Here is a 22,563-nt window from a genome sequence, read left to right as displayed (position 1 = left end):
GTAGTATCGCAGGTTGTCGTTCAACTGTGGGTGGCTTCAGGTGGTTCTTGCGACGCTGGCGAGGCACGGGCAGGTTGTTGATGGTGAGAGCATGTTTTACATGCTGCAGCTCGGCCTCTAGGTGGTCAGCATCACAAAGGTGTTGGGCTCTCTGTAACAAAGATTTGCCAACGATAGCTAACTGGATAGGGTGGTGGTGTGAGTTACCATTAAGCGCATTCTGCCGGCATCCAGAGCGGTACGCCAGAAAATTAAGAAATCGATGGCCGTAGATGATAAATAACAAGGACCAACTGACAGACATTCACACCTCGTCTGCCCGTGATCACGGTTGCTGTAAAGTAACCGAAACGTAGGGATTATGTAGTTTTTAAATAATAAAATCCGCGTAGTAAATCCGAATAATACTAGTTTCATTTCAATATAAGATCGTTTGATTGTTGAGGCGGGAATGGCGCGCTGTTAACGTACGACAGAGGGCATTTGCAAGAGTCACTTTAACCCATTGAAATATAAATAAAACACTCTAATATTATTTAAGAACATTAAAGACCATCCCTTAGTGTGAATTAAAGATGTTGAGCGTCCTTGATACAAGTGCATATAACGAAAATATGTCAAGAGTGCTTCAGATTTCGGTCAGCCGTAATAGGTCGCATCTCACAAGTTTGCTACCAATCGTAAATAACTTTAATGGTCACTACGAGTGATTTTTATCCTATTTTGCCTCTGAACAGACTTCATTTTGTGGAAGTAACACTTTTAGCAAAAGTATCCCTTAAGAATATGACAAAAGTTATAATTAGTCTATCTTTAGTTGTAAATAATATCTTTAAATTTTTAATTGTTCAAAATGACCTAAGAATTAACATGACATTGAAAATGATTTTATAAATAAACTGACTGGCTGACCACGGTCGTTTGACTTTGGTTATGATAACTGCAAAAATATAATTTAAGGAGCATCGTGATATCCTTCCTCCAAAGTCCTACCGTTTGTCACCCATTAAAAGTTGAACGCTACTGTGTAATCTGTATGACCTTTAGTATATAATAGTATATACTGATTTTATAGTAAACATGAAAGCTTGTTAAAAATACATAATTTTTTTTATTAATAATGTTTATGTATATTTTAATACAGATACTTATAGCCTCCATGTTATTACAATGAATACGATTGAATAACCGAGACATGAGTTAAACCGATACTTACTATACCCGACCACAATCCATGCTTTCCCGAACCATCTCCACTACATTCACAAAAAATATAATTCAAGATTAATAACAAACAAAATTTATAACAAGAGATAAAAAACGGAACAGAACCTATATTATATCTAAATATACTACATCCAAAGAGATAATTTAATGTAATGTGAGAATACTTCTTAAAGACCACATAGAGTAGCATTAATATATTATAAGGAGGCATCGTCACGCTAATTACGGAGTGTTAACAGTTGTCCAATCATAAATCCTCGCACAGTATAGTAATAACGTAGGCTATTGAAGTAATCATACTTAAACACAAAAATTTTCATATAACATTGATGTTTATCAACATGCAGGTCCATAGAGTCAGCTTTCACAATAATAGAATACGACATTATATTAGTTCAGAGTTCACTTTTACTCCATCCTTCGGCCTCACGACATCTCACAATTAAAATAATAAATCCTTAAATTTAATTATATATAAGTTTTTCCACTACAAGGCTTTACATCCTTATAATCGTCAACCTCTACAGAATCATATTCAACTCTATGGCAAGTATTAACCTGTGGAATCTGTTATGACATTGAACGTTCGGTTATGAGTCTTAACACCGATGAACATTTGTAAACAAGAAAATATAGAAACATTCATTATGAATATATGATATTAAAATATCTTATAAATTTGTTAACTGAAACCCAAGCAAACATAAACTAAATGGAGGCCCAAGGTAATTAATTTTTAACTTATATTTTACTGCTGACATACTGAGATATTAACAATATATATTAATTCAGATATTCTCGACACATCAAAATTAACTTTTGAGGGCGACTTTGAACAGCAAGTAGAAGAAATTTTATTACACGTAAGACTTACTAAAGAAGAGGTGCTGAGATTGCAAACGTTATTTGACGATGTCTACAATGCTCTGAACAAAGTTTGGGATGGTCAGTATTCATTAAGATTCATACGTAGACTTACAGACCAATAACCATTCAAGTTAGCAATATTATGTATCATTTATTGTAGGAATCAAAGTTCATGCATTCGGATCAATTGTAACAGGATTGGGAATTAAAGTGAGTGATTTAGACTGTTATGTGGAGCTTCCGAGTTGGCTCAGTCCTCCAGAAAAATCGTTCGTATTCAAAGCTAAGAATATATTTAAACAAGAACCCTGGAAATTTCAACAGCTGCTTGCAATATCCTATGCAAAAGTACCCATTCTCAAATTTTACCATACCCCCACTCAGTGCAACTGCGATCTTAGTTTTAGTAATCCTACAGGAATTCAAAACAGCAAATTAATAAGTTACTTTTTAAATTTAGATGTAAGAGTTTTGAAACTAGCAGTTCTCATCAAATATTGGTCCAAGATACATGATTTAACAGGCACCAATCTGATGCCTAGCTACTGCTTGACTTTGATGCTTATATTTTATTTGCAACAGATAGGTCTTGTGCCGCCTGTTATAACACTACAGCAAAACTCTACCGAGCTCCTGATAAATAATTGGAATCTTGCATTTAATGAATTAGAACATCAAATCTCCACTGACCAAACATTATTCCAGTTATTGGAGGGGTTTTTTAAGTTTTACCACACTTTTAAATTTGACAAATATGTAATTTCTTTATATTTAGGTTGTGCTATTGAAAGGGAATTATTTGTCGATGTGAAAACAGTCCCATTAGAATTTTCCTTTTATCATAGAAATATATCTCAGAATCTCTGTCAGCAGCTCAGACTGGACACGGCCATGTGTGTTCAGGATCCCTTCGAGCAAAGCAGGAACTGTGCTGTACGCGTACATCCTAAACTGTTCCAACATGTTATGAATAAATTTAGAAATGCCGTTTCAGATTTTGATAACAATCATGAGAAAGCTGTCCTGAAAAAATTGTTATTTAGAACAATTGATAACCCTCCTCCCGTCAGTAGAGACGGTCACAGAGTGCGTCTCAAGGGGGTGCAGAAGAGATTCAATAATAATAAAAATAAATTTCAACTCAATCAGAGAAATAAACAAAATGTACAACATCTTAAAAGTCAGCTCCAGAAGAAACAACAGACTCAAACATAAAATGTTGCCGTTTGAGTTTGGACATCCTTTCAGAGAATATAACTTGACATGTCACTAAAGCTATTCACGAAAAAACTTATAATAAGTTTTAATTACAAAGTCGGATCTTACTCTTACAAGCTCTGTATTTATATTTTACTGGCTGTTGTGATTTTGTGTTGGTTCAGTTACTTTGGCGTAATGTCACTCAAAATATGAATTGCTTCAAGTTAGTTGTATGATCGTAATCATTACACACAATTAAGACAGCAACACTAAACCATATAATGCGTGTAGCAACATGAGCCTCTGTCTGTTTTTCTATTGGTTCTACAAAAATTTAATTAATTCAACGGTTATCGTAACGTTACTACGCTACTTTAATATTAATGTCTATGACTTTGAGGTGAAGTCGTGTGAACAATATTCAATTGTAAATACATGTTACAAACATAAAACAGAACATTAATAGTGTAAGGAAATACAAATTATATTGATCATAAATCATAATTTATTGAGAATAAATAATTGAGTTGTGTAAAGCTTGTTATTTACCTACGTTTTAACTTTTACTATGTTATATTACATATTACAACACTACTCCGACAACCTTTACGCTATGGTTCCCGAAACTTTAATTTGTAAAATAAAACTTTATAATTTATACATTCAAATATAAATGTTGGTTAAAATTTGTGACGTATTTATATTTTTTATTTAACTATTTATATTTAGGTTTTAGAGCGACATAATATCTTAATTGAAATATCACAAAGAAGTCATGACAGAAAGCTTTCGTTTATTAATGTTGGGATATTAAAAATATATTTAATTCAGCTACTAAGTATATGTACGCGAGAGGCAGTTATTCTGTACTTCTAAAATTATTTTGATCACACCACAACATATGTAAAAGAGCCAATACTACTAATTGTAAGTACTAATACTAATAGAGTATCTATTAATTATATTAGAATGAATAAAGTAATTATTCATAAAAACGTTGTGTTGTTTGTCTTTATTAACCAGAAGGCGTCTATTACTTGTCCATTCAAATCCACGGATACCTGTAAAGACAAAACCGTAAGTAGATAAAAGAATCTTATATAAAATTTCCATAATCTGTATTAAAAATAAAATTTAAGTGTCTGTTGGAGATTTCAATTTTTCATTCATAACAATTAAAGTATATTCATCTCCGTCCTTTAAATACCGAGTCTTTGCTGTTGTTTGTGTGTGATCCCTAAGTTAATCCCGGATCGTGTCTCCACCACTCTAGACGACATTGGCAGAATATACTGTGCACGTCTTTGCACGGATGAAGGCCATATTTAAAACATTCAACCAAAGTACATTCATTACCTATGTAAAAAATACAATTTGACAAAATATGTCCGCTTGTTGTTACGCTATTATTTCTTCGATTAAAGGCCGTTTTGCGAAATTATTGTTCTAATCGTAATGCAAGCTGACGTAGTTCCATGGACACAAAAAACCCGATGATGATGATACGAGTATTTCACAAAGGGTTACGAACAGAGCCGCGGGCGACGCCTACTTGTGGTAATTCTTAAACTAATTTTACTCGTGAGTCGTGTCATTGTTTTAATTGTGTCCGAGTGTTTTACCTGTTCGATATGAACATGCGTCTTGTTGTAAACTTTGAGTCTCGTGTAGCCGTAGTCCTGCGAGCGGAACGCGGACCACGGGGCCGGATCGTCTGGAAAATGTCGCATTATTGCCGCACTCACGCTAACTGGGTATTGTAACAGATTTATATTTGTCTAAATGCTAGAGTTCAGGTTGGTGACGGATTGTTATAATATTGGGGGAGATTTAAACAGCCATATGAGGCGTCCGGTCTTGACAATCGACACATACGTTTGAAGTGATCTCTTCCCTCCTGGCAGCCCGCGGAGCCGGTCACCAGGTGTGTGGGCGCGCTGCAACACATACATCACACTGATCTCAATTCTATTATGACAGTCCACGAGCTGAGGAAGACTCTCGGAGAAGGGCGACTGAGCCGCCACCGGGTCCGGTGATATCGTTAGAGCAATTATTGCATGCATGTTAACTAACATTGTGAGGATTACTTTATACGAAACGATTACGGCTCTTCCATAAGTAAGATTTAAACGCCTCGCTTTGATAATTTTAGCGGTAAAATTTTACTAGGAATAATTAAGATAATGGCGGACCTTCAATGAAAAATAAAACACTCATCAGTTTAAAATCTTTATTTGTATACGATATGTGACGCACACCTTCACAATTAACATTGTTAGAACTGTGTTAGACATTAAGACCTAAATACTTATTGATATATCACGCTCTTTGGAAATAGTTGAGATTCAGTAGAGATATAAAACGACTGGAGACATCACAGGCCGCGTGACCTATTCAATTCGTTTTCAATATGTCACACATCAAAGGGCACGTGTCGGTCCTTCACGATGGTGAAGGAGTCTATGACCTGGCCCCTCAGGTCCACGTCCACCTGTAATCAATATTCTCCTTACACAAATGTTAGTGTATCGGACGACTGTCGAAGGCCGCGTTCCCCACCTGCTGTATGTGTATGGCGGTGCGGTCGGCCGCCAGTCTGGTGTAGCCGTAGTCGCTGGACCTGAAGGCGGACCACTCCGGGGGGACTCCTGGTAAAGCAGTCCTCACCGATTAGACACAGCCCGACCCTCTACACCGACAACACTACCCTGGCTCAACATGCTGGCTGTATACAAACTGCACTTACGTTGGAATTTATCAGTGTCCTCCTGACATCCGGCGGAACCTGTCACCACGTGGACCGGGGCCCTAGAGGAGGGGAGGGAGAGATTGAACATAGAAAAACAGCAATCATAGAAGAGAAAAACAACTAAAAGAAGCCGAGTGAGCAAATGTCAATTGATAATATTAACTTCAAACAACGTGCCACGGAAAGAGTGTACAGAGTTAGTATAGTGTGTTTGACTTACCGCGAGTCATGGAAGCTGAGAATAATTTTTAAGCACTCCAGAGATCTCGAGAGGTAACTCTCGATCTCAAATTTCGATGAAGGATTCGATTTAAGGTAATTTTGAGATTAAGTAAGATAGTTCCGTCCTGCTGATTTATCTTTCGTACGCAACAAAAGGGTTCTCGATATACACAGGCCACAAAGTTCGGTCGATCCTCACCGCGGGTTGACGTACGCTCCTTCCGTCCCGTTGTAGACTCGTCCGTCATACAGCGGCCACGACCGCTCGTAGCTGTGCTCGTGGGCCCACACCACCAGGTCCACGTGGTACTCCTTCAGCAGGGGCTCCAGACCTTACATAGCAAATATATATCTGTCAGTGCTTTAGAATAGATGTGGAGGAAAAGGTGTGTGGTGAGTAAATAAAATATGAGATAGTTAGTGTTGGGTTCCGTCCCCTCGGGTGGTGTAGAAACGTAGTCATCAAGGATTAGTGCATTCACATAAAGCTTGTTCAGTCTTTTCTTGAAGACCAAATTATAAGTGGGAGCAACACGGATGGTGGCAAACTGTTCAATTCTAAATATGCTCTACGTGTGATGGGAGGAAGTGTATCTCTCACATCGTAAGGTGAACGACCTACACCGTTGTTCTCTAAGGCTTTCCCGCGCAAGTTTGTAATGTCCACCAGAAGATCCTCAACCGTCCGATTACAAAGAAAGCAGCCTTGTTATTATTCTATACAAAGCACAGACTGGTCTGGTGTGGAATACTGCTGTCAGGTGACCAGGCATTGTCAAATATCGTCGCACTGATTAAAACTACGTTAAGAAACATACAAAAAGGCTCATCGATGATCACAGCTCGGTTAGATGAAATGCAACAGGCCTTTCGGATTTCTATAGGATATTCTTTGGAGTGTGCATTGGATTTTTTTTACGACCTCTTTTATTATCGCAGACCACTAGCCGCTAAGGTAAGGACTAATTACTTGCCGCTGAAAGCAAGCGGAGGACCTCACCGCTCTCTTTGACCGGGTACCCAATACGACAACAGTTTGGGCGTGTCGTACTTGGCCCAAATTTCAAGGAAACATTTAAAAACTTGCTCCCTAAGACTTCTCCGGACAACAAACTCGAACCCGACGAAAGAAAAAAACTTTGTAAGGCGCGTAATGAACAGTAGCTATGACGCGGCGGATGTCACGGCCTCCTGCTGATACAGCTTTATAATTAACAATGAAAGAAAATTGAATACGACACGGATTGAGAATCGTTATTGGGAAGGACCTGTGGTGCCGGCAGAGAGATAGTTAAAGAGGCGTCTTAGAACGATGCTCAGAGGATGAGAACTCACTGTACAGGCCCAGGAAGGGCAGGCCCTTGCGTGTGTACTCCACGCTGCAGTCCACGTCGTCCGAGTTGCTGCAGTACATGGGCCGGTGACCGAACATCACGAGCCAAGGCCGGGCCCGCCTGAAACACCATACACGCTCACCACACGCCACACGCCAAACTCACCACAACCTAGGAAGGGCAGCCCTACGCGGTTGGGGAGCCAGCGGTCGTAGCAGACCAGTCTCCTGTCGCTGCAGTACATGGGCCGGTGACCGAGCATCACGACCCACGGCCGAAGGGATCTGACAGTTATTGTATTTTAACAGGAAGCTGAGCATTTAGACTATGTTCACGACAGTAACAGAACCGAAGCTACACCGAACCGATCACAGGATGTCTTGCCTATTTTCCGGTTCGTTGGCCTTCCTGAGATCTTCCTCGAGCCAGTAGAACTGGTTGGCGACCATCTTGAAGCCGTAGTTGAGGAAGTAGTAGAACTCCGTGGAGATGGACACGAAGTGGACCGGGCCCAGGTCGAAGGAGTAGAACATACTCTCAGAGTCGCCCGGCATCGAGAATCTGTTGCGGTAGTTACTGAAGTTGCTGCAAGTTAGGAAGAAGGGGTTACTTCAACCTTCTTATGATGTCCCCGCCGGTAAAGCCTAGTTAATCTATGTATGGCATTCAGTAGTCCGGATGGCTGTCCCAAGCAAGGTCATATATTGGATTAATAAAAGAATATGAACAATGAATCATGAGATTTGATAGCAAAATACTATTGACAAATTTAAAATATACTGACTATTTCAATATTTTCTTTTCTGCAATAGTTTTTTACGAGAACATTCAAAAATATTAAAAAAAGATTAGGGAGTGGATTAACGAGTCCATTGTATCAGTGTCTGAATGCAGCTTACAGACAAGTATCATAAAACTATTTGGATAACTCCTTAAGTAATGAAAAACTTTTCAATGTTCAAAGAAATAAAAAAATTCAAAGAAATAAACCAAAAGCGAGTAAAAAAGTTCGTTTTGGTCAACATCTTTTAAATGTTGGCTATCCATAAATAATAAATAAATAAATAAATGTGTGTTATGTCTAGAAAGTATCTGTGCTATAACGCTACTGCCACTCATTCCGTCGTTGCGCGCGTGATGTTGTTTATACCGAGTCTTAATAGTTTCCTTCATTACGCTACCCAGAGCGCGTCTCCAGTTTCCATTCTGAATATATCTTATCAGCCTCTGGTCTCCTGCTAGTTTGAGTAACCGTAGGTACTAACTACTTGGACTCGTGGTTCCCCGGACAGGTCATGTAGGGCAGGCCGGCCGCCAGCGGTTGTATCTGCCTCATGAACTCGTCTCCCACGAGCGCGTCGTCTGTGTCCATGTCGTAGGCGAAGTCTCCCACGTGCAGGATCAGATCGAAGTGGCCGCGCTCGGCCTCGTCCTGGAGGTACGACAGCGACTGCAACCAGCCAACATGAACCTTGAGCTTTATTCCACGTATACATACGTGTCTGCTCTTTAATTTGTACTATGTTTTCTTGGAACCTTGGTCCGCACACAAGTCAACTGTTTTGTAGTGTTATGAAAGTCGTAAAATCAATTTCCTATTTTCTATTTATCTAGGTTCAGTTTCTATTACAGCAAAATTTTAACCGATTGATTCCCTTTCTGTTTTAATTATAAAGAGTGTAGTGTATGTTATTTATTTTATGAACTAATGTTCACTGATCTCGTGTATAAGTCTTTACTCGCAGTTGTGATTATTTCTCTTGGTGATGAATATAACTTAGGGAGTGAGTGTATGTCTGTGTCCTCACATGCGCGTTCTTGCTGCCCATGTCTCCGTAGACGGCGGCCCTCACCACCCAGTCTTCGCCCTGGGGCGGAGTCTTGAACGACAACTGCTCCGACCAACCGTACACCGACCCCGCGTGATATACTGAACAGGATATTAATCAAACGGATCAGTTCAACACACCTAATATGAACAGGAAGTGATTATAGTAAAGAGATGAGTCAAAGGTAATGCATAACGTAACGAAATTACTAACGAATTATGTAAGATACTAGATGTTACACGCGACTTAGTCTGCATGGCCTGTGGAATAGGGCTCAGACTAAATATATCTATTATGACCTGTCCTTCCGGTACAGGTTACAGTCAATGTCTCATTCTGATCTCTACGCTACATACTTTTAAACAATTCATGAGAATCCGTCGAGTAGTTTTCTCGTATAAGAGAAACAAAGGTCCGTTCATCATCTTAAAGTTTCGTCATTATGACACAAGAGGCCTAGTAGGATAAAGTATTCAACATACGTATTCACTATACATAACATATACATCGTATTTTAAAATATCCAGAAGGAAATTTTTCTTGGCTGTTTCGATTCCCCAGCCATCACCAAACCCAGCGACTCCCGGCAGCCACCGTCTGACTGCCGTCCAAACATTGTTACAATTGATACATGCTATGTTTTGCAGAAATTTATCAGCCACGTGCCAACTATTACTCATTGTTCATTAGTATTCACTTATAGCGCAAATTACCTTATAAATGTTCCCTACCAAAAATTTTATATTAAAAATTTAAAGTAAAAAGTATCTCATAATTAAAAGCTCCACTTATAACGGAATGAATCAATGACACAGTTTTGACATGAGATAAAACAGCCGCCACATTCAATCCATTAAATCAGGATGTTTACTCATGATGGACACATGTCAAATAATGTGTATTGATAAACAAGTATTTAGACAAGTTATTGAACCTCTCGCATTTAAATGGTATTTATTTTGTGCCTCTCTATGTAGGTGACCACACTTTGGCCCGACCGTGTACATTAAATATGAACGTTTTTAGAATTTTTAAATGATACCTTCCTTAAAACCAGAAAAAAAATATATTTTTTTGTGACGGCGTCTGGATTCATATTGACTGAATGAATTGAGATACTATTGATCAGCGTGTTTTATTCAAAACGTAACCACTCAATTCACTCCTCACATTACACTTAATTGTAAAAAAAAGTATTTTTGTTTTAGTATTATCAGATCGCCCAGGAGTATATCGAGTGAGTAAACTTGTTATAAAATGATGAAGTTTACGAGGTGTAGTAATTTACACCTGATGATATTCTCTTCAACAATATACAATATAATAAACACATTGAATATTTAGAAACACCTCATGTAATGCAGAGCTAAATATTACTAGAGACGTCATGACAGAAACACCTACTACACTCAGGACTTGAACGAGTCGATACAAAATATATTGTGGATGGAAAAATATTTAATAACTTCTTATAACTTTCAACATAACTTCATTAATAGGAACATTATTAACTAAATGGAAGTATTTTTTTTTTCAGAAAAAACATATTTACAATTAATTTAAATAATGGCTAATTAAAAAGTCAACTATTATACTTTAAAGAAACCATTGTTACGCAGACATGCTTTGTAAGACGTATGACATACACATATTGTATGTTAAAACGGGACTTTGGTATCATTTAAATACTATACTATGCACTGCAACCAGTCACATACCATATCTAGTATTAAAGTTGAGGTCTTTCAACAGGACGCGATGTATCCACATGGTCCTCTTCCTCCTTCCTCCGTCAGTGAACACGGTGCTGGAGCCCACGGCCTCCTGGTCCATGACCCCCACCCCATACTGTACTCGTGACTCTTGAGTGTCATTGAATGTTGTCCATGTTACCACTATGTCGTTGGTTTTGGCTGTTGGATGAAGACATATTTAATGTACCTTCAACGATAGCTAGTTTTCTTTGTGTTCGTAAATCTCCTAATAAGTAAAAAAATGTGTAGTTGGTTCTGCTGCATTTGGCTTCATACTACTATATTTGAAATGTTTTTCCACAAAAATTATTCTCAAATTATTTGAAAATCATTTAAAAATTAGGATCTGTTGTTTTTATTTCAGTTTGAATGGAAAATAATCATATAATATATTTAAAAAATTGTTGCATATTGATTTGAATTTTTTAATTCTAGTAACAATGAGACTTGAAATGTTTAGTGTGAGTTATATGTTGTGGGTTAGAACTGTGTTATCTGTAGAGGTCACTCGGGATGTCACAGTCGGATCAACTGAATATGTTTACAGCGGCTTAAATGTTTTTCAATTTTATCAGGAAAGGAATTAATGTAACAAAGAAAGACATGATATGTCTTGACTTAGCTTAAAATATTAGTCACACTTAACTAAAAAATATTAAAAACACTATGTCATTGGAGATATAAGCTGCACGAACTTCTCAAACTTGATATATTTACCTAAACATTACAGAATTGTGTCTTCTATATACTAATTTATATAGAATTATCAACATATATCACATGCAGAGTAAGATATATATATGTATATATATATATGAGTTTAAAATTTTATATAAAAACAACCGCAATACTTATACCTATACTGAACACATGTCTGCTAGATATTTAAATAAATTTTCATAAAAAAATATTATTTTTATTAAATAAAATACATTTCTCTTAAATAAATATTAATTTATATTATATAATATTGTGTTATTTTTTCCTGTTGATGTCTCTTTGTTTAGATATAAATAAAAAAATATATACACTTACAAATAATTGGTGGACTATTATTAGTAGGTAAAATAAATTAAAAACAGGAAATATAAATATATTTTTTTAATTAATATACTTTATTAACTTTAGAAATAATTCTACAAATCTTTTGTTAGACGACACAGTTTCATTGTTCAAATCATAACACATTTACAACAATTGAAACGGTTCAAATAAAAAAGATACTTACATCCAAAGGAAATATGAATCTGTTCTGGTTGGCAATAATCACAATCGTATCCGGGACTAACGCGGGGAGTTTTATTGGCTTTCGATAAAGTTATAACAACAACAAAAATTAACAATTTCATTTTGTTCAATTTAATCGATGCAAGAGATAAATCATTGATGAGATCCTGGAATTGTAGAAAACAAAATAAAACAGAATTCGCCCGCACCGTATTAACACTAATTTAATATTGTTTCATGTTCGTTCAATGTTTGCACAGGCACAGATCGCAGTTAAAGTCGTTATTCGCTAATCATCCTACAAATTACAATGAAAACAATTGTCAGAAGTCAACTGCCAAGTGTCAAATGTCATTGGCACGAATATTTGTTTGTATGAAGATTACAGTGACGAATATGTACCTAATAGATAAAAATATATTTTGTTATTTATTTTAAAGACAGATGAATTGTTATAATAATAATTTTTAATTAGCAACCTTTATAATTCAAAAAGCCAAATATTTTCTTAAGCAAATTTTAGTTTGATGAGATAGCATTCAAATCAGAAAATTTGATAGGAATACGTATATGATAATATAGCAACATAGCTATTTAAGTAACATATGTTGATTTCAACAAACACATATTTACAAACTCTCTAGGTTATGGCTTGAATTGTACTCAATTATTGCTAAATTATTTCTTTGTCCGTGAAATTCATAACAGCTGGTATAATTCTTTTGCGATTTGATCACTTTACAAAGTAGAACATTATTTTAATCTTGATAAATAATTTGCAATTTTATTTGAACACCAATGAAAAAAAAATAGTTATTCAAATGGTCTGATTATCTTTGAAATGTATATGCGGTTTAATATATAACTACTAAACTTGTTCATCACTCTGGTCTACCTACGTTAAGCGTCGATAGTTTACAATCAGTAGAAAACTTAGATCTATACTTAGTGTTTAAGAGTAAGCCGGCAGTGGAATAGAAATCGGATCAACAAAGCTGAATGAGGTCCACGGATTAAAGTAGGTATTCATAAAAAATTGCTTTAAAATTATTTATTTGTATATAATATGCAAATGTATGTTTATTTAAACATTTCAAGTGATGCGTAGATTAGATTTACAGAATACGTTAAGAGTTTGTCATTAGCAAATTAACCCGGTATCTGGTAAGCGTGCATTTATATAATGACCACTTTAGTTTAAGTTCGCAGTATTCTTACAACCAATGTGCTTTTTCGGTATTGTGTAATCAGGTTGTGTTCTTGGTACTGATGGAAAAGGCCTCATGTTATAGGTTCAACAAAAACTTAGACAAGTTACTGTAACTGCTTTGTATTCGATACTCAGGGCGATGTATGGAGTCGATGTTTAATTCAACTGACGTCATTCTTCCTCCACAGACGCAGCATCTGTGAAGGTTCTTATGATCGGATGTGTATAAGAATATCCGAGATGTAACCATTTAGATTTGGTAGGCGTTTCGTTGCGGGGCCGCAGCTCGAAGACGCGGAGTGTAACCATATTCATATTATTTGTTGATCTTTAATGTATGTGTAGATTACACAGCCAAGGAAGCCTACTCCACGACAAACCAAATATTTTATGGAATGAGAATGGATAGGAGTCGGTTGATTTCTCACTGACTACGAAAATAAAATTAATAATTTTCATCCAGCAATTATTGATAATTATAATAGGAAAATATAAACGACAAACGGACGCACGAGGCAAGGAGAAACAACATCTGTAACAGTTATTTAATTCAGTCATACAGCAAAATATTCTCCTAAACGTTACGTGCTACATGGCATATTAAAATATCGTTATCCGGCTACGCTATCCTTAAATATACTTTATAATTATGTATCACAAGCAAAACTGCGAAACCGATTTGTACTTGAGGTGAGTCAGCAGCGACGACGCACGAGGGTCTATTCGCTAAGCAAATAAATAAGGCACCGAAAATTAGAAGTAGGTCAACGTTCAACAACAACCAAGCATCGGCTAGAGTCGTCCCAGACTCATTTCCCCTTCGCTTCTGCTGTTCTTTCCTTTTCTTTTTATGATTTGTCCAAGACTAAGCTCTCCCTCGCTCCTGAGAGGCGGCGCCGCCGAGCTGCGGCTCGACATCGAAGAAGCCGAACTCATTTCCGATATCGAAGGAATCCTGCTTTTCCTGAGCCTTCGTTTAAACTTGTGGCTTATTTCACCAAAGCTAGACACGTCCGACGAGTAGTCTTCGATCGCCGAACTGGAGCTGCTGGGAATATTTTTCTTGGCATATATTTTCTCGGGTTCCTTTTCGTTTCGTTCAGTGTTTGGGAGCGACTCCGTCGAGGGCCGCGGCAGCCGCAGACTAAACCGAGGCGACGACAGGTTCACTGAGATATCGAGCTCCTCGTCACCCATCTGCAGCTTGAGGTGTTCTTCTCGACACACGACGGCCAAAGGACTGGTGTGCTGATCCACTTTCAATGAGAGTGCGAACGGTGAAGTGGTTCTTGTCTTAGTCCTGGTCGGCGAAGTCATCACACTCTTGACGTGCGTTGGAGACGTCTGTGTGATCTTGGTGGAGGCAGCAGTGTTCCTATCATCGTCAGGTTCGCGTCGAGAAGTCGACGGGTTGTTCGTGTTCTTTGTAAACAAGTCGCTGTATTCCTCTAGAATGACCTTTTTGATGAAGTCTTTCTCTAGGTCGAACAACCTTCCGACCTCGTTGTGAGGGTCGATCGTGGGCCACAGGTCGTTGTGGATGGGCCGCAGGTCCGCCCGGGCGGTCCGCGGCGAGGTCTGGGTTTCTTTGGGCGCTATCTTGCCCGAGCCGTTGCTCTGCGTGCCGATGTCCTGCGTATCGACGGAATGAACGTACTCGAGCACGTCCACCGAACTCTTGAATGATAAGTTAATAGTTTTCGTGTATGTTTTGTTGTGCGACGTTTCATCGGAGTTGTTGAGCTCCTCGTCCTTGGTCTTGTTGTTGGACGCCTGTTCCTGCGCTGAAGCCGGTTCGTTTGCTTCACTCCTTTCTTCTTCTGTTTTATCTTCAAAATCTTCTTCATAAACATCACTGTCCATGTTATCCTTCGCTATATTTTCCCCATTTTCTGATTTTTGAGTATTTATTTCTTTGGAAAGTGTGCTTGTGACCTGACTTTCGATATCAATAACTTCTTGCAGTAAGTTTTCATCCGAGGAAGTAAGGATTTTGTTGGTTTTGATCACCCGAGGACTCTCGTTATGAAATGAGTTCTCCCGACTTAGAATTTTGTCCAAAATTGGGCTTATGATAATATTTTTGTCGGGAACGTTACATATTTTCTTTTCGATGTCGCGGACGTTGACTCCGCCCAGTGTGAGTTTTGAGTAGGGTATATATTCCGTCTTCAGGGATCCCCTCGGCGACACGCTCTCGTTAGCGACGTTTTTGTCGCAGGCCTGAGGTTTCTTAGCTTTGTAGGCACCTTTCGTTTTACCATAAACAGCATTAAGTTTCGTCTTCCACTCATCTAAGCGCGTGTCTCTTCTTCTCGATGCCTTTTTTAGGTTATTATTTTTACTTTTTTCCTGTGCGTCGGTTTCTGTTTCAGGCGTTGTCTGAACCTGTCTCCGGCGAGCTTCTCTACGTCGTAAATAAGTGTTTATATTATTCGTAGAGTCACCGCTCTCGTGAGGCGACATTTTGGACACTTTTCTTACAGCGGGTTGATCGTATATTTGTTGTGTTGCAGTTGATGTTCGGGGAACGTGAACAAAAGTATTTTTCCTATCACATCTCAGAGTTGGCTCCGGCTCGTGTTGCATTGTTACGACCAAAGCATTATTTTGGCGAGCGTGGCTTGGGATTTCTTCAGTGTCAGGGTAAATATCTAATTGTAAAACTTTTTGCGTTGTTAGCTCGCTTCTAATATTGATGCTGGGCATTTCTTGTATTTGTAAAGCTTTTTGTGATGATGAAGTCGTTATCTTCGGTTCGACGTGATGTGTTAATTCATTGTAGGCGACCGATGAAAGGCTATTTCTAAGTGTCCTGTTTTGTTTAAAGCTGCTTTTAATTTCGTCTTTAGGCTTCCCGTCAATTTGAAGAGTTTCCGTCCGTGATATTCCTAATTTCTTTTTAACTGTCTGCTTTTTGAGAGTCGGCGTAAATTTGACTTGAACACTGGTGTCCACAAGTTTCGTTTTAGATTTACTAGCATTTGCTTCGATAGCTTCCTTTAGAAGATCTTTTTGCAAAATTTTAGGAGCAGACGGTGTGCTATTTACTAATTTGTACCCATGAAATTTGGCATTCACTATTTCTTGTATCCGAATTCTTTCATTATATTCTTCATCCAGCGGAGTGGGCAGCGAGTTGACCAGTCTGTCCCCGGGCTCGTGATGTTTGGCCAGTTCCCCGGAGAGCGACTTGAGGTCGTCCGCGGTGGTCCGCAGCATGTCGTGCAGCTTTCTGAGTATCAGTTCATCTTCGGGCCTCATCATGGGTTCCGGGTTCCAAATGTCGTTGTCTATAATGCTAACCTTTTCAATTGTTTTGCTGCTTTCAACCTGGAAGTTGATGTCGGTATCGTTAATGATCGTCCGTCAAGGGTCTGGTCTCCGTCACTCACTCTCTGGAGGTCACTCACCAAATATCGATCGACTGGGTAGTTGTCGCGGGCGGACCTCACCTGTTGGTGAGACACAGCGGCTCGGGGGTCCTCCTCGACGCTCCGCGCTCTGAGGACAACCACGATGTATTGTTAACGAACTGTAGGCATATCTCTGCTAGCAGGGAGGGAATGGTAGGCGTTAATGTAGATATAAGAAAATTCGTTAAAAATGATCCATGACTTTAAAATAATATACTGGCTATTTTGTTTTATTTCAACGCCTTTCTTATTGAATAAAAACATAGACTTATAACAAATACATATAAAGGCTTTTGGAATACGGCTTCATGCATCGTAATCTGTTATTGTGTTTGTTTGCGACACACACATCAATAACAAATAAACAACGATTTCCATTACGTTTTCAGAGTACAGGCAGTCCGTCACGGAAAAACAGTGCAATCAAATATATATGAATATTATAGTCCGCAGACTTTTTAAACTAAATCTGGTTATGTTGTACACAGGCACATGTTCTGTTGGAATATAATAATAGTTGCGTATTTCTCAATGTCTCCCGAACATGTCCTAGCGAAGGCGGAGGCGAGGGCGGGGTTTGTGGAAATAAAAGTTCAGTTACAAAATCACATCAATTGTATTTCACCAACATTTACAATAACGTCTTAATCGAAGCATTTCGCTCGTCGAAAGATACAAGTCTCGTATTTCAGACAAATGTTCGTGGACATCTAACAAGCCTATCGACTGAGGCGGACTACGACCCTCCGAGACGTTGGACGGGCGACGACGCGACACCGACACGACTCACAGTCGGGGCGGCTCTCGATTTATACAAAAAATATCACCAAGTCGGGGTCGCCGTCCAACATTTCGAAGGAAATAAAATAATACGCACACTCTGTGCTTACAATCGTTTACAAGGCGCCATGTTCATGGCGAAACTTTATCGACACCCGAAACGCGGGCGGCTCCTGGAAATGTCGATTTCGAAATCTATCAGAAAAACATCGAGTGGCTCCAAACACAAAACATAGTGTAGACGACGCTCGTCAGCGGCAGACGCGATCGAGAGATCTCACGAAGAGAACGAACGGCGAGAGGACGAGGGAACGAGGGAGCGGCCTCGGACACCGACGACTACAGAGCGACTCGTATGTACAACACCACGGAATATATACAACACAGATATGTACAGAATAAATAAAAACATGGCGGACAGGCGCCGCGACACACTGGCGCCTCCTCGACTGATAGCCTTCGAAACGGACACCGCGGGCGGGATAACGTTATGACGTACGAGAATAATAATAATAATAATATAATGATAATTAGTTCACTTTATACAAATACAGCAGCGAGTTTTAGAGTTCCTATAAGGTCTGACGATTGACATTCACACAATGACTAGCGCGGCCCCGGGCCGGGCGCCGCCTCGACTCACCACTACTTGAATGACTCCCAATCGTCGAACGGCGCCGAGGGTCCGGGCCGAGCGACCGCGGAACTCGGGCACTCCTCACACCAAACGAAAGATACGAATATACGAAACGACCTCTACTACTGTACAACACTACGCGCGAGAGCGCCCGGGGAGAGGTAACTGACAGAATGGCATCCGAGGATGGCGCTCGATCACGAGACGAATCGAAAAATCTTCCAAAACGGATATGTAGCGTATTCAGAACGTCGCGCGGATCTGCGGCTCCGACCTCATCGGCCCGAGCGTTATGTACACGTATATACAGAGCGACGCCGCGCGGCGCGCGCCGGACGAGCCGGCCTCCTCCGGGGAGGGGCGAGGACTGACTGCGGCCCGCCGGCGCTGCTCTACGTCTCGCGCTCCTTCTTCGGCTTGAAGTCGTCGCCCAGGATGGTGGCGATCTCGCCCTGCATGAACGCCCACGGCACGGCCGAGTTGGCCAGCGGACACTTCTCACCGCTGGGACAGTACACCTGCGAACGGACAGCGGCATCAGAACACTGCGAGAGGACACGACGAGATACGAGGAGACGGGGCGGAGAGGAACTCACCTCGGAGCCGGCTTGGCGCTTGATGGAGTCGCGCGAGCACGGGAAGCAGAACTTGTGGTGGGGCTGGCTCGGGCACTGCACGAAGTGCGTGTCCTCGAGGCGCTCCTGGCAGAGGGTGCATTTGAGGAGCGGCGCGGGGGCCGGCGCCGCAGCGTCCGCGCCCTCACCCGCCTCCGACGACGAGACTGACGTCGTGGAGGACACGTGCCGCGACCCCGACGACCGCCGCCCGCCGTTCGACCCTGTCGGACCGCAGCCTGTCAGTTACGTTCTGGTTAGGATCGAGGGAGCGCCGCCGTCGGCGAGGGCGCGAGCGGTCGTCGGGCGCCGCGCCGCACGGGAGAAGGCTCTTACCCGAGGAGTTGGGCGAGTGCTGGCTGGACCGGCTCGCGGAGCGCTGGGGCGGAGGTTGCGGGGGTGAGCCGCCGGCGGAGCGCGGGGAGCCCGGCGGCAGGGTGTCCGTCACCGACATCAGGGCCGCCATGGGCGAGGGGCCCGCCGCGCCCGTCACGGGAGGAGACCCCGCGGTGCGACCCAGAGGAGACCCTGCCGAGCCGTTGGTCAACGGAGCGCCGCTACCGTACCCTGAAGAAGAGTAATCGACACATTGAACACTGACACACAACAAGCTAACATTACTTCAAAGACGCCGTCGACTCGCATCAGATCAGGCTTCGAGTCAGACACCAGACGCACCTCGTATTTTATCTAAGCTGACATTGTACCCGTGTCGGTCCAGTGGAATAAAGTAAACAGACGCAGACCGCGTGTCCGTTTCTGTGACGTCATCGAGTCATCGTAATTTGGCAACGTTATGTATAACGGTCGGCGCGCTGCGAGTAGAGGCGACCGTCCATCACCTGTGACCCATCTCGTATAGAAACCGATTCCTCGGATGAGTCGTCGGCGAGATCGTTTAAATTCGTCCAAATAATCTCACACACATTCAATGTTTGATGACACACCGTCGATAGTAAACACACACACACACGACGTGTTTTATAAATACATAGTACAGTGTGGTAAGAGTGGCTGACGTAGCGCGCGATGTGTCACCGGGTCCTCGGGGCCTCGGGGGTCCAGTCGGGAGTCGGCGGAACGCGACGTTGCCAAAGGTATGCCATGTGTGTAGTGGAGACGGTCGCCGGCCGTGCAATTAACAGCGCAACTCTCTAACGTGTGTACAGGAGCGAGCGCCGCCTGTGCCGTCCATGTCACGTTTCGTTTAAATTATTGTTTACTTTCGGTCGCATCAGAATTAATACGAGTGTACGGTGAGTCACACTGGTCGTTCCGTTTCGACTTGGAACAGATCGTCCGTCCGTTCTTTCGCGTATCATAACAAATGTATGCGAGGTCCGTGTGTGACGTCACGCGGCCTCCTCTCCCCGGTGATCGGGTCCCTCGGGCCTCCGGAATGCGGTGCGGCAGGTCCGCGGCGGTCCAAGGCAGCCCGCGCCGTACATTATTTTCCCGCTGGCCGACTCGCCTTCGAACGTACGCGAGCGAAAATGTCGTCACACGAGTTGCGAGGTTGCCGCTCGGGCCGGTGTCGTGCGCGCGTTCACATTACGTGGGCGTCGCTTTCGAGAACGCAGAACACTCCACGGAGCACAAGTACAGACCGCGGGCGGCCGCCGGTCGGACCGGTTTTATATTTATGGAGCCAGTTAATGCACCTCCGCCTCCACCTCATACACCTACCTACGCCGCTGTGCCTACATCTGAATTCCCTCGACCGAACGCTTGCGCAAAACCCCGACACGTACACACAACACTATCGGAGTCGTTATCGCTCGGAGCGTGATCATTTGACTATTTTTAAATTAATAATGATAACGGTCGTTCGTAAACACCGCGTAACGCGTTCCATCTATTAGATCATACTTATTTTACAACACAAAACACCTCACGGCATACCGACGCAAGCGGCAAGACGCGGGATACGATAGGTTCTCTGTGCCGTTACAGAAACTATATCAATTGATCAGTTTAAGGAACAGAAACAACCATTCCTATTGATTTTGACGAGCACTTTTACCGAATAATTATATTTACATGAGACTCAGTAGTATATTAAACGAATATGAACAATTACGTAGCATTTAAAAAAAATCACGAGAATAACTAATTCCTTTCCCGCGCTTTATACGGCAGTCATTTATTTGTAAACAGTAAAAGAATACCAGTCATAATTTAAAACGTATTATTCGAGAAAGAGGACGTCTTTGAAGTAATATATTATAAAGAAACAATTCCATCGTAATATACGAAAAGTGAAACAACTCACCGTTAGATTTAAAAGAGGACGCATCGAATGATGGTGTGCGGAGAGGATGTTTCTCCTGTTTGAAGACTCTGTCCGGCGCGAACGGAGCGGCCAGGGACACGGCCGGGAGCGAGTCACCCCGGGTCAGCGGCGGCCGGGAGTGCTCCTCCAGTAGCCTCTTCGTCGGCTCGTGGTGTGTCTGATGGTCATCTTCGTCCAACGGTCGCTTTAGGGTCAATCCTGGCGCCAGGCGAGCCCCGTGCGTCTGGAGGTGGGCTAGAGGTACGTGAGCCATCCTCCTACCCTCGTGCTCCTCCCTGCGGCTCCCGTACTCGGCCAAGAGTCCCGCGTTCGTGGCCGGCCTCGAATGATGCAAGGGGAACCCGGCAGCGGGAGCGTGGTGAGCCGGAGGGGCCGGCTGTCCTCTTGCGTTGGATTCCCCTCCGTTCTGATGAGGCTCCATGGACGCCCTGTGGGCTCCCTTCACGTGGGTCGGAGCGCGTCCCTCCTGGAAACCGTGGGCGCGTTTCAACTGTCTCGCGGTCTCGAGGACCACCTCGATCCTGTCGGCGCCCTCGTAGTTAACGCAGCCCCGACATACCGCCTCGGAGAAGTCGTGCAGCATCGCCCACGGCATGCGCGGCAGATCGCACAGGTAGCAGTGCTGTCGCTTCTGCATCACCGACATCTCGCCGCCGGATAGAAAGCGGTGCGCGAGAGATCGGCCTTCTTCGCTTCCTTTATAAATCGTCACTGATTCCGTATACTCCTAACGAAAAACACTGTCACCATGGTACACTGGAACACCGAGTATCACATGTATCGGGGGACGTTGTCCGTTGTATAAGCACGCGTGTCGTCGTCCGGTCCGAGAGAGACTGAGCCGAGCGACGACGGGCGCGGCAGTGCGGGCGGGGGGCTCCGGGGGGTCGGAGGGGTGGAGCGGGGTGCGGGTCGGGCGGTGGCGGCATTATCGAGCGGTGACGTCAGCGCGCGCACCGACGCGCCGAGGACGAGCCGTTAGCCCGACGCGGATGCTCGCCCTCCCCCCTCCACCCTGCGACTCCTCCGGCCCCGCCGCACGGCGCGCACTTAATGCACGATAACGACCCCACTGTACACAAATATGTACAGAGAACGGGGACCGTGCTACATTATTACGGTCCTGGGAATTATAACGTACAGCCTATGGACATGTAAAATCTTAAATTGTATGAGTGACATTTATACTCCGATGAATGTG

General features: G+C 42.2%; 4 protein-coding genes across 9 annotated transcripts in view; 1 reads left to right on the top strand and 3 right to left on the bottom strand.

Moving 5' to 3' along the window:
- Nucleotides 1-1,234: 1,234 nt before the first annotated feature.
- On the top strand, nucleotides 1,235-4,289 carry LOC116770755 (uncharacterized). Of its 3 annotated transcripts, XM_032662356.2 has the most exons (4): nucleotides 1,235-1,952; nucleotides 2,020-2,172; nucleotides 2,255-2,304; nucleotides 2,968-4,289. In XM_032662356.2, the coding sequence occupies exons 1-4, from the start codon at nucleotides 1,940-1,942 to the stop codon at nucleotides 3,307-3,309; spliced, it is 558 nt and encodes a 185-aa protein (XP_032518247.1). In that variant the 5' UTR covers nucleotides 1,235-1,939; the 3' UTR covers nucleotides 3,310-4,289. The 3 variants fall into 3 exon arrangements, with proteins under 3 accessions (XP_032518247.1, XP_032518246.2, XP_061376763.1); XM_032662355.2 differs by having other exon boundaries at nucleotides 1,239-1,952; nucleotides 2,255-4,289; XM_061520779.1 differs by lacking the exon at nucleotides 1,235-1,952 and having other exon boundaries at nucleotides 2,036-2,172; nucleotides 2,230-4,289.
- On the bottom strand, nucleotides 3,777-12,845 carry LOC116770753 (acid phosphatase type 7). 3 transcript variants are annotated; one of them, XM_032662352.2, is made up of 10 exons: nucleotides 12,414-12,845; nucleotides 11,150-11,344; nucleotides 9,411-9,532; nucleotides 8,868-9,052; nucleotides 7,987-8,187; nucleotides 7,604-7,722; nucleotides 6,468-6,600; nucleotides 5,170-5,231; nucleotides 4,917-5,008; nucleotides 3,777-4,355 (listed from the first exon to the last, which is right to left on the bottom strand). In XM_032662352.2, the coding sequence occupies exons 1-10, from the start codon at nucleotides 12,532-12,534 to the stop codon at nucleotides 4,281-4,283; spliced, it is 1,305 nt and encodes a 434-aa protein (XP_032518243.2). In that variant the 5' UTR covers nucleotides 12,535-12,845; the 3' UTR covers nucleotides 3,777-4,280. The 3 variants fall into 3 exon arrangements, with proteins under 3 accessions (XP_032518243.2, XP_032518242.2, XP_032518241.2); XM_032662351.2 differs by lacking the exons at nucleotides 3,777-4,355; nucleotides 4,917-5,008; nucleotides 5,170-5,231; nucleotides 7,604-7,722 and adding exons at nucleotides 5,514-5,788; nucleotides 5,857-5,945; nucleotides 6,044-6,105; nucleotides 7,768-7,886 and having other exon boundaries at nucleotides 12,414-12,843; XM_032662350.2 differs by lacking the exons at nucleotides 3,777-4,355; nucleotides 4,917-5,008; nucleotides 5,170-5,231 and adding exons at nucleotides 5,514-5,788; nucleotides 5,857-5,945; nucleotides 6,044-6,105 and having other exon boundaries at nucleotides 12,414-12,832.
- Nucleotides 12,846-14,153: 1,308 nt separating this feature from the next.
- Nucleotides 14,154-22,563, bottom strand: part of LOC116770751 (uncharacterized) — a 38,441-nt gene continuing 30,031 nt past the window's right edge. The window contains exons 4-5 of the mRNA XM_032662348.2: nucleotides 17,036-17,126; nucleotides 14,154-16,955 (exon numbers count right to left, since the gene is read on the bottom strand). Coding sequence (XP_032518239.2) covers nucleotides 14,415-16,955; nucleotides 17,036-17,126 — 2,632 coding nt within the window. The 3' untranslated portion in view covers nucleotides 14,154-14,414. The remainder of the gene's footprint in view (nucleotides 16,956-17,035; nucleotides 17,127-22,563) is intronic.
- Nucleotides 17,636-22,207, bottom strand: LOC116770754 (interferon regulatory factor 2-binding protein 1). Of its 2 annotated transcripts, none has more exons than XM_032662353.2 (4): nucleotides 21,342-22,207; nucleotides 19,406-19,636; nucleotides 19,052-19,308; nucleotides 17,636-18,973 (listed from the first exon to the last, which is right to left on the bottom strand). In XM_032662353.2, exons 1-4 carry the CDS (start codon nucleotides 22,006-22,008, stop codon nucleotides 18,848-18,850), a joined length of 1,281 nt encoding a protein of 426 aa, XP_032518244.1. In that variant the 5' UTR covers nucleotides 22,009-22,207; the 3' UTR covers nucleotides 17,636-18,847. The 2 variants fall into 2 exon arrangements, with proteins under 2 accessions (XP_032518244.1, XP_032518245.1); XM_032662354.2 differs by having other exon boundaries at nucleotides 19,052-19,293.

The sequence above is a fragment of the Danaus plexippus genome, chromosome 7 (genome assembly GCF_018135715.1).
Source record: "Danaus plexippus chromosome 7, MEX_DaPlex, whole genome shotgun sequence".
NCBI classification, from domain to species: domain Eukaryota; kingdom Metazoa; phylum Arthropoda; class Insecta; order Lepidoptera; family Nymphalidae; genus Danaus; species Danaus plexippus.
This window is presented reverse-complemented; position numbering and strand designations above follow the sequence as displayed.

Excerpts from the sequence above, each read along its gene's own strand:
- LOC116770755 (XM_032662355.2), top strand. Across the intron at positions 2,173-2,254 it reads TCTGAACAAAGTTTGGGATG|GAATCAAAGTTCATGCATTC; the intron begins GTCAGTATTCAT and ends CATTTATTGTAG.
- LOC116770753 (XM_032662352.2), bottom strand. The coding sequence starts at position 12,534 with ATGAAATTGTTAATTTTTGTTGTTGTTATAACTTTATCGAAAGCCAAT. Across the intron at positions 9,053-9,410 it reads TGGGCAGCAAGAACGCGCAT|TCGCTGTCGTACCTCCAGGA; the intron begins GTGAGGACACAG and ends GGCTGGTTGCAG. Across the intron at positions 7,723-7,986 it reads GCCAACGAACCGGAAAATAG|GCGGGCCCGGCCTTGGCTCG; the intron begins GCAAGACATCCT and ends ATGGTGTTTCAG.
- LOC116770754 (XM_032662353.2), bottom strand. The coding sequence starts at position 22,008 with ATGTCGGTGATGCAGAAGCGACAGCACTGCTACCTGTGCGATCTGCCG. Across the intron at positions 19,309-19,405 it reads GCACTCGCCCAACTCCTCGG|GCTGCGGTCCGACAGGGTCG; the intron begins GTAAGAGCCTTC and ends CGTAACTGACAG. Across the intron at positions 18,974-19,051 it reads AGCGCCAAGCCGGCTCCGAG|GTGTACTGTCCCAGCGGTGA; the intron begins GTGAGTTCCTCT and ends GTCCGTTCGCAG.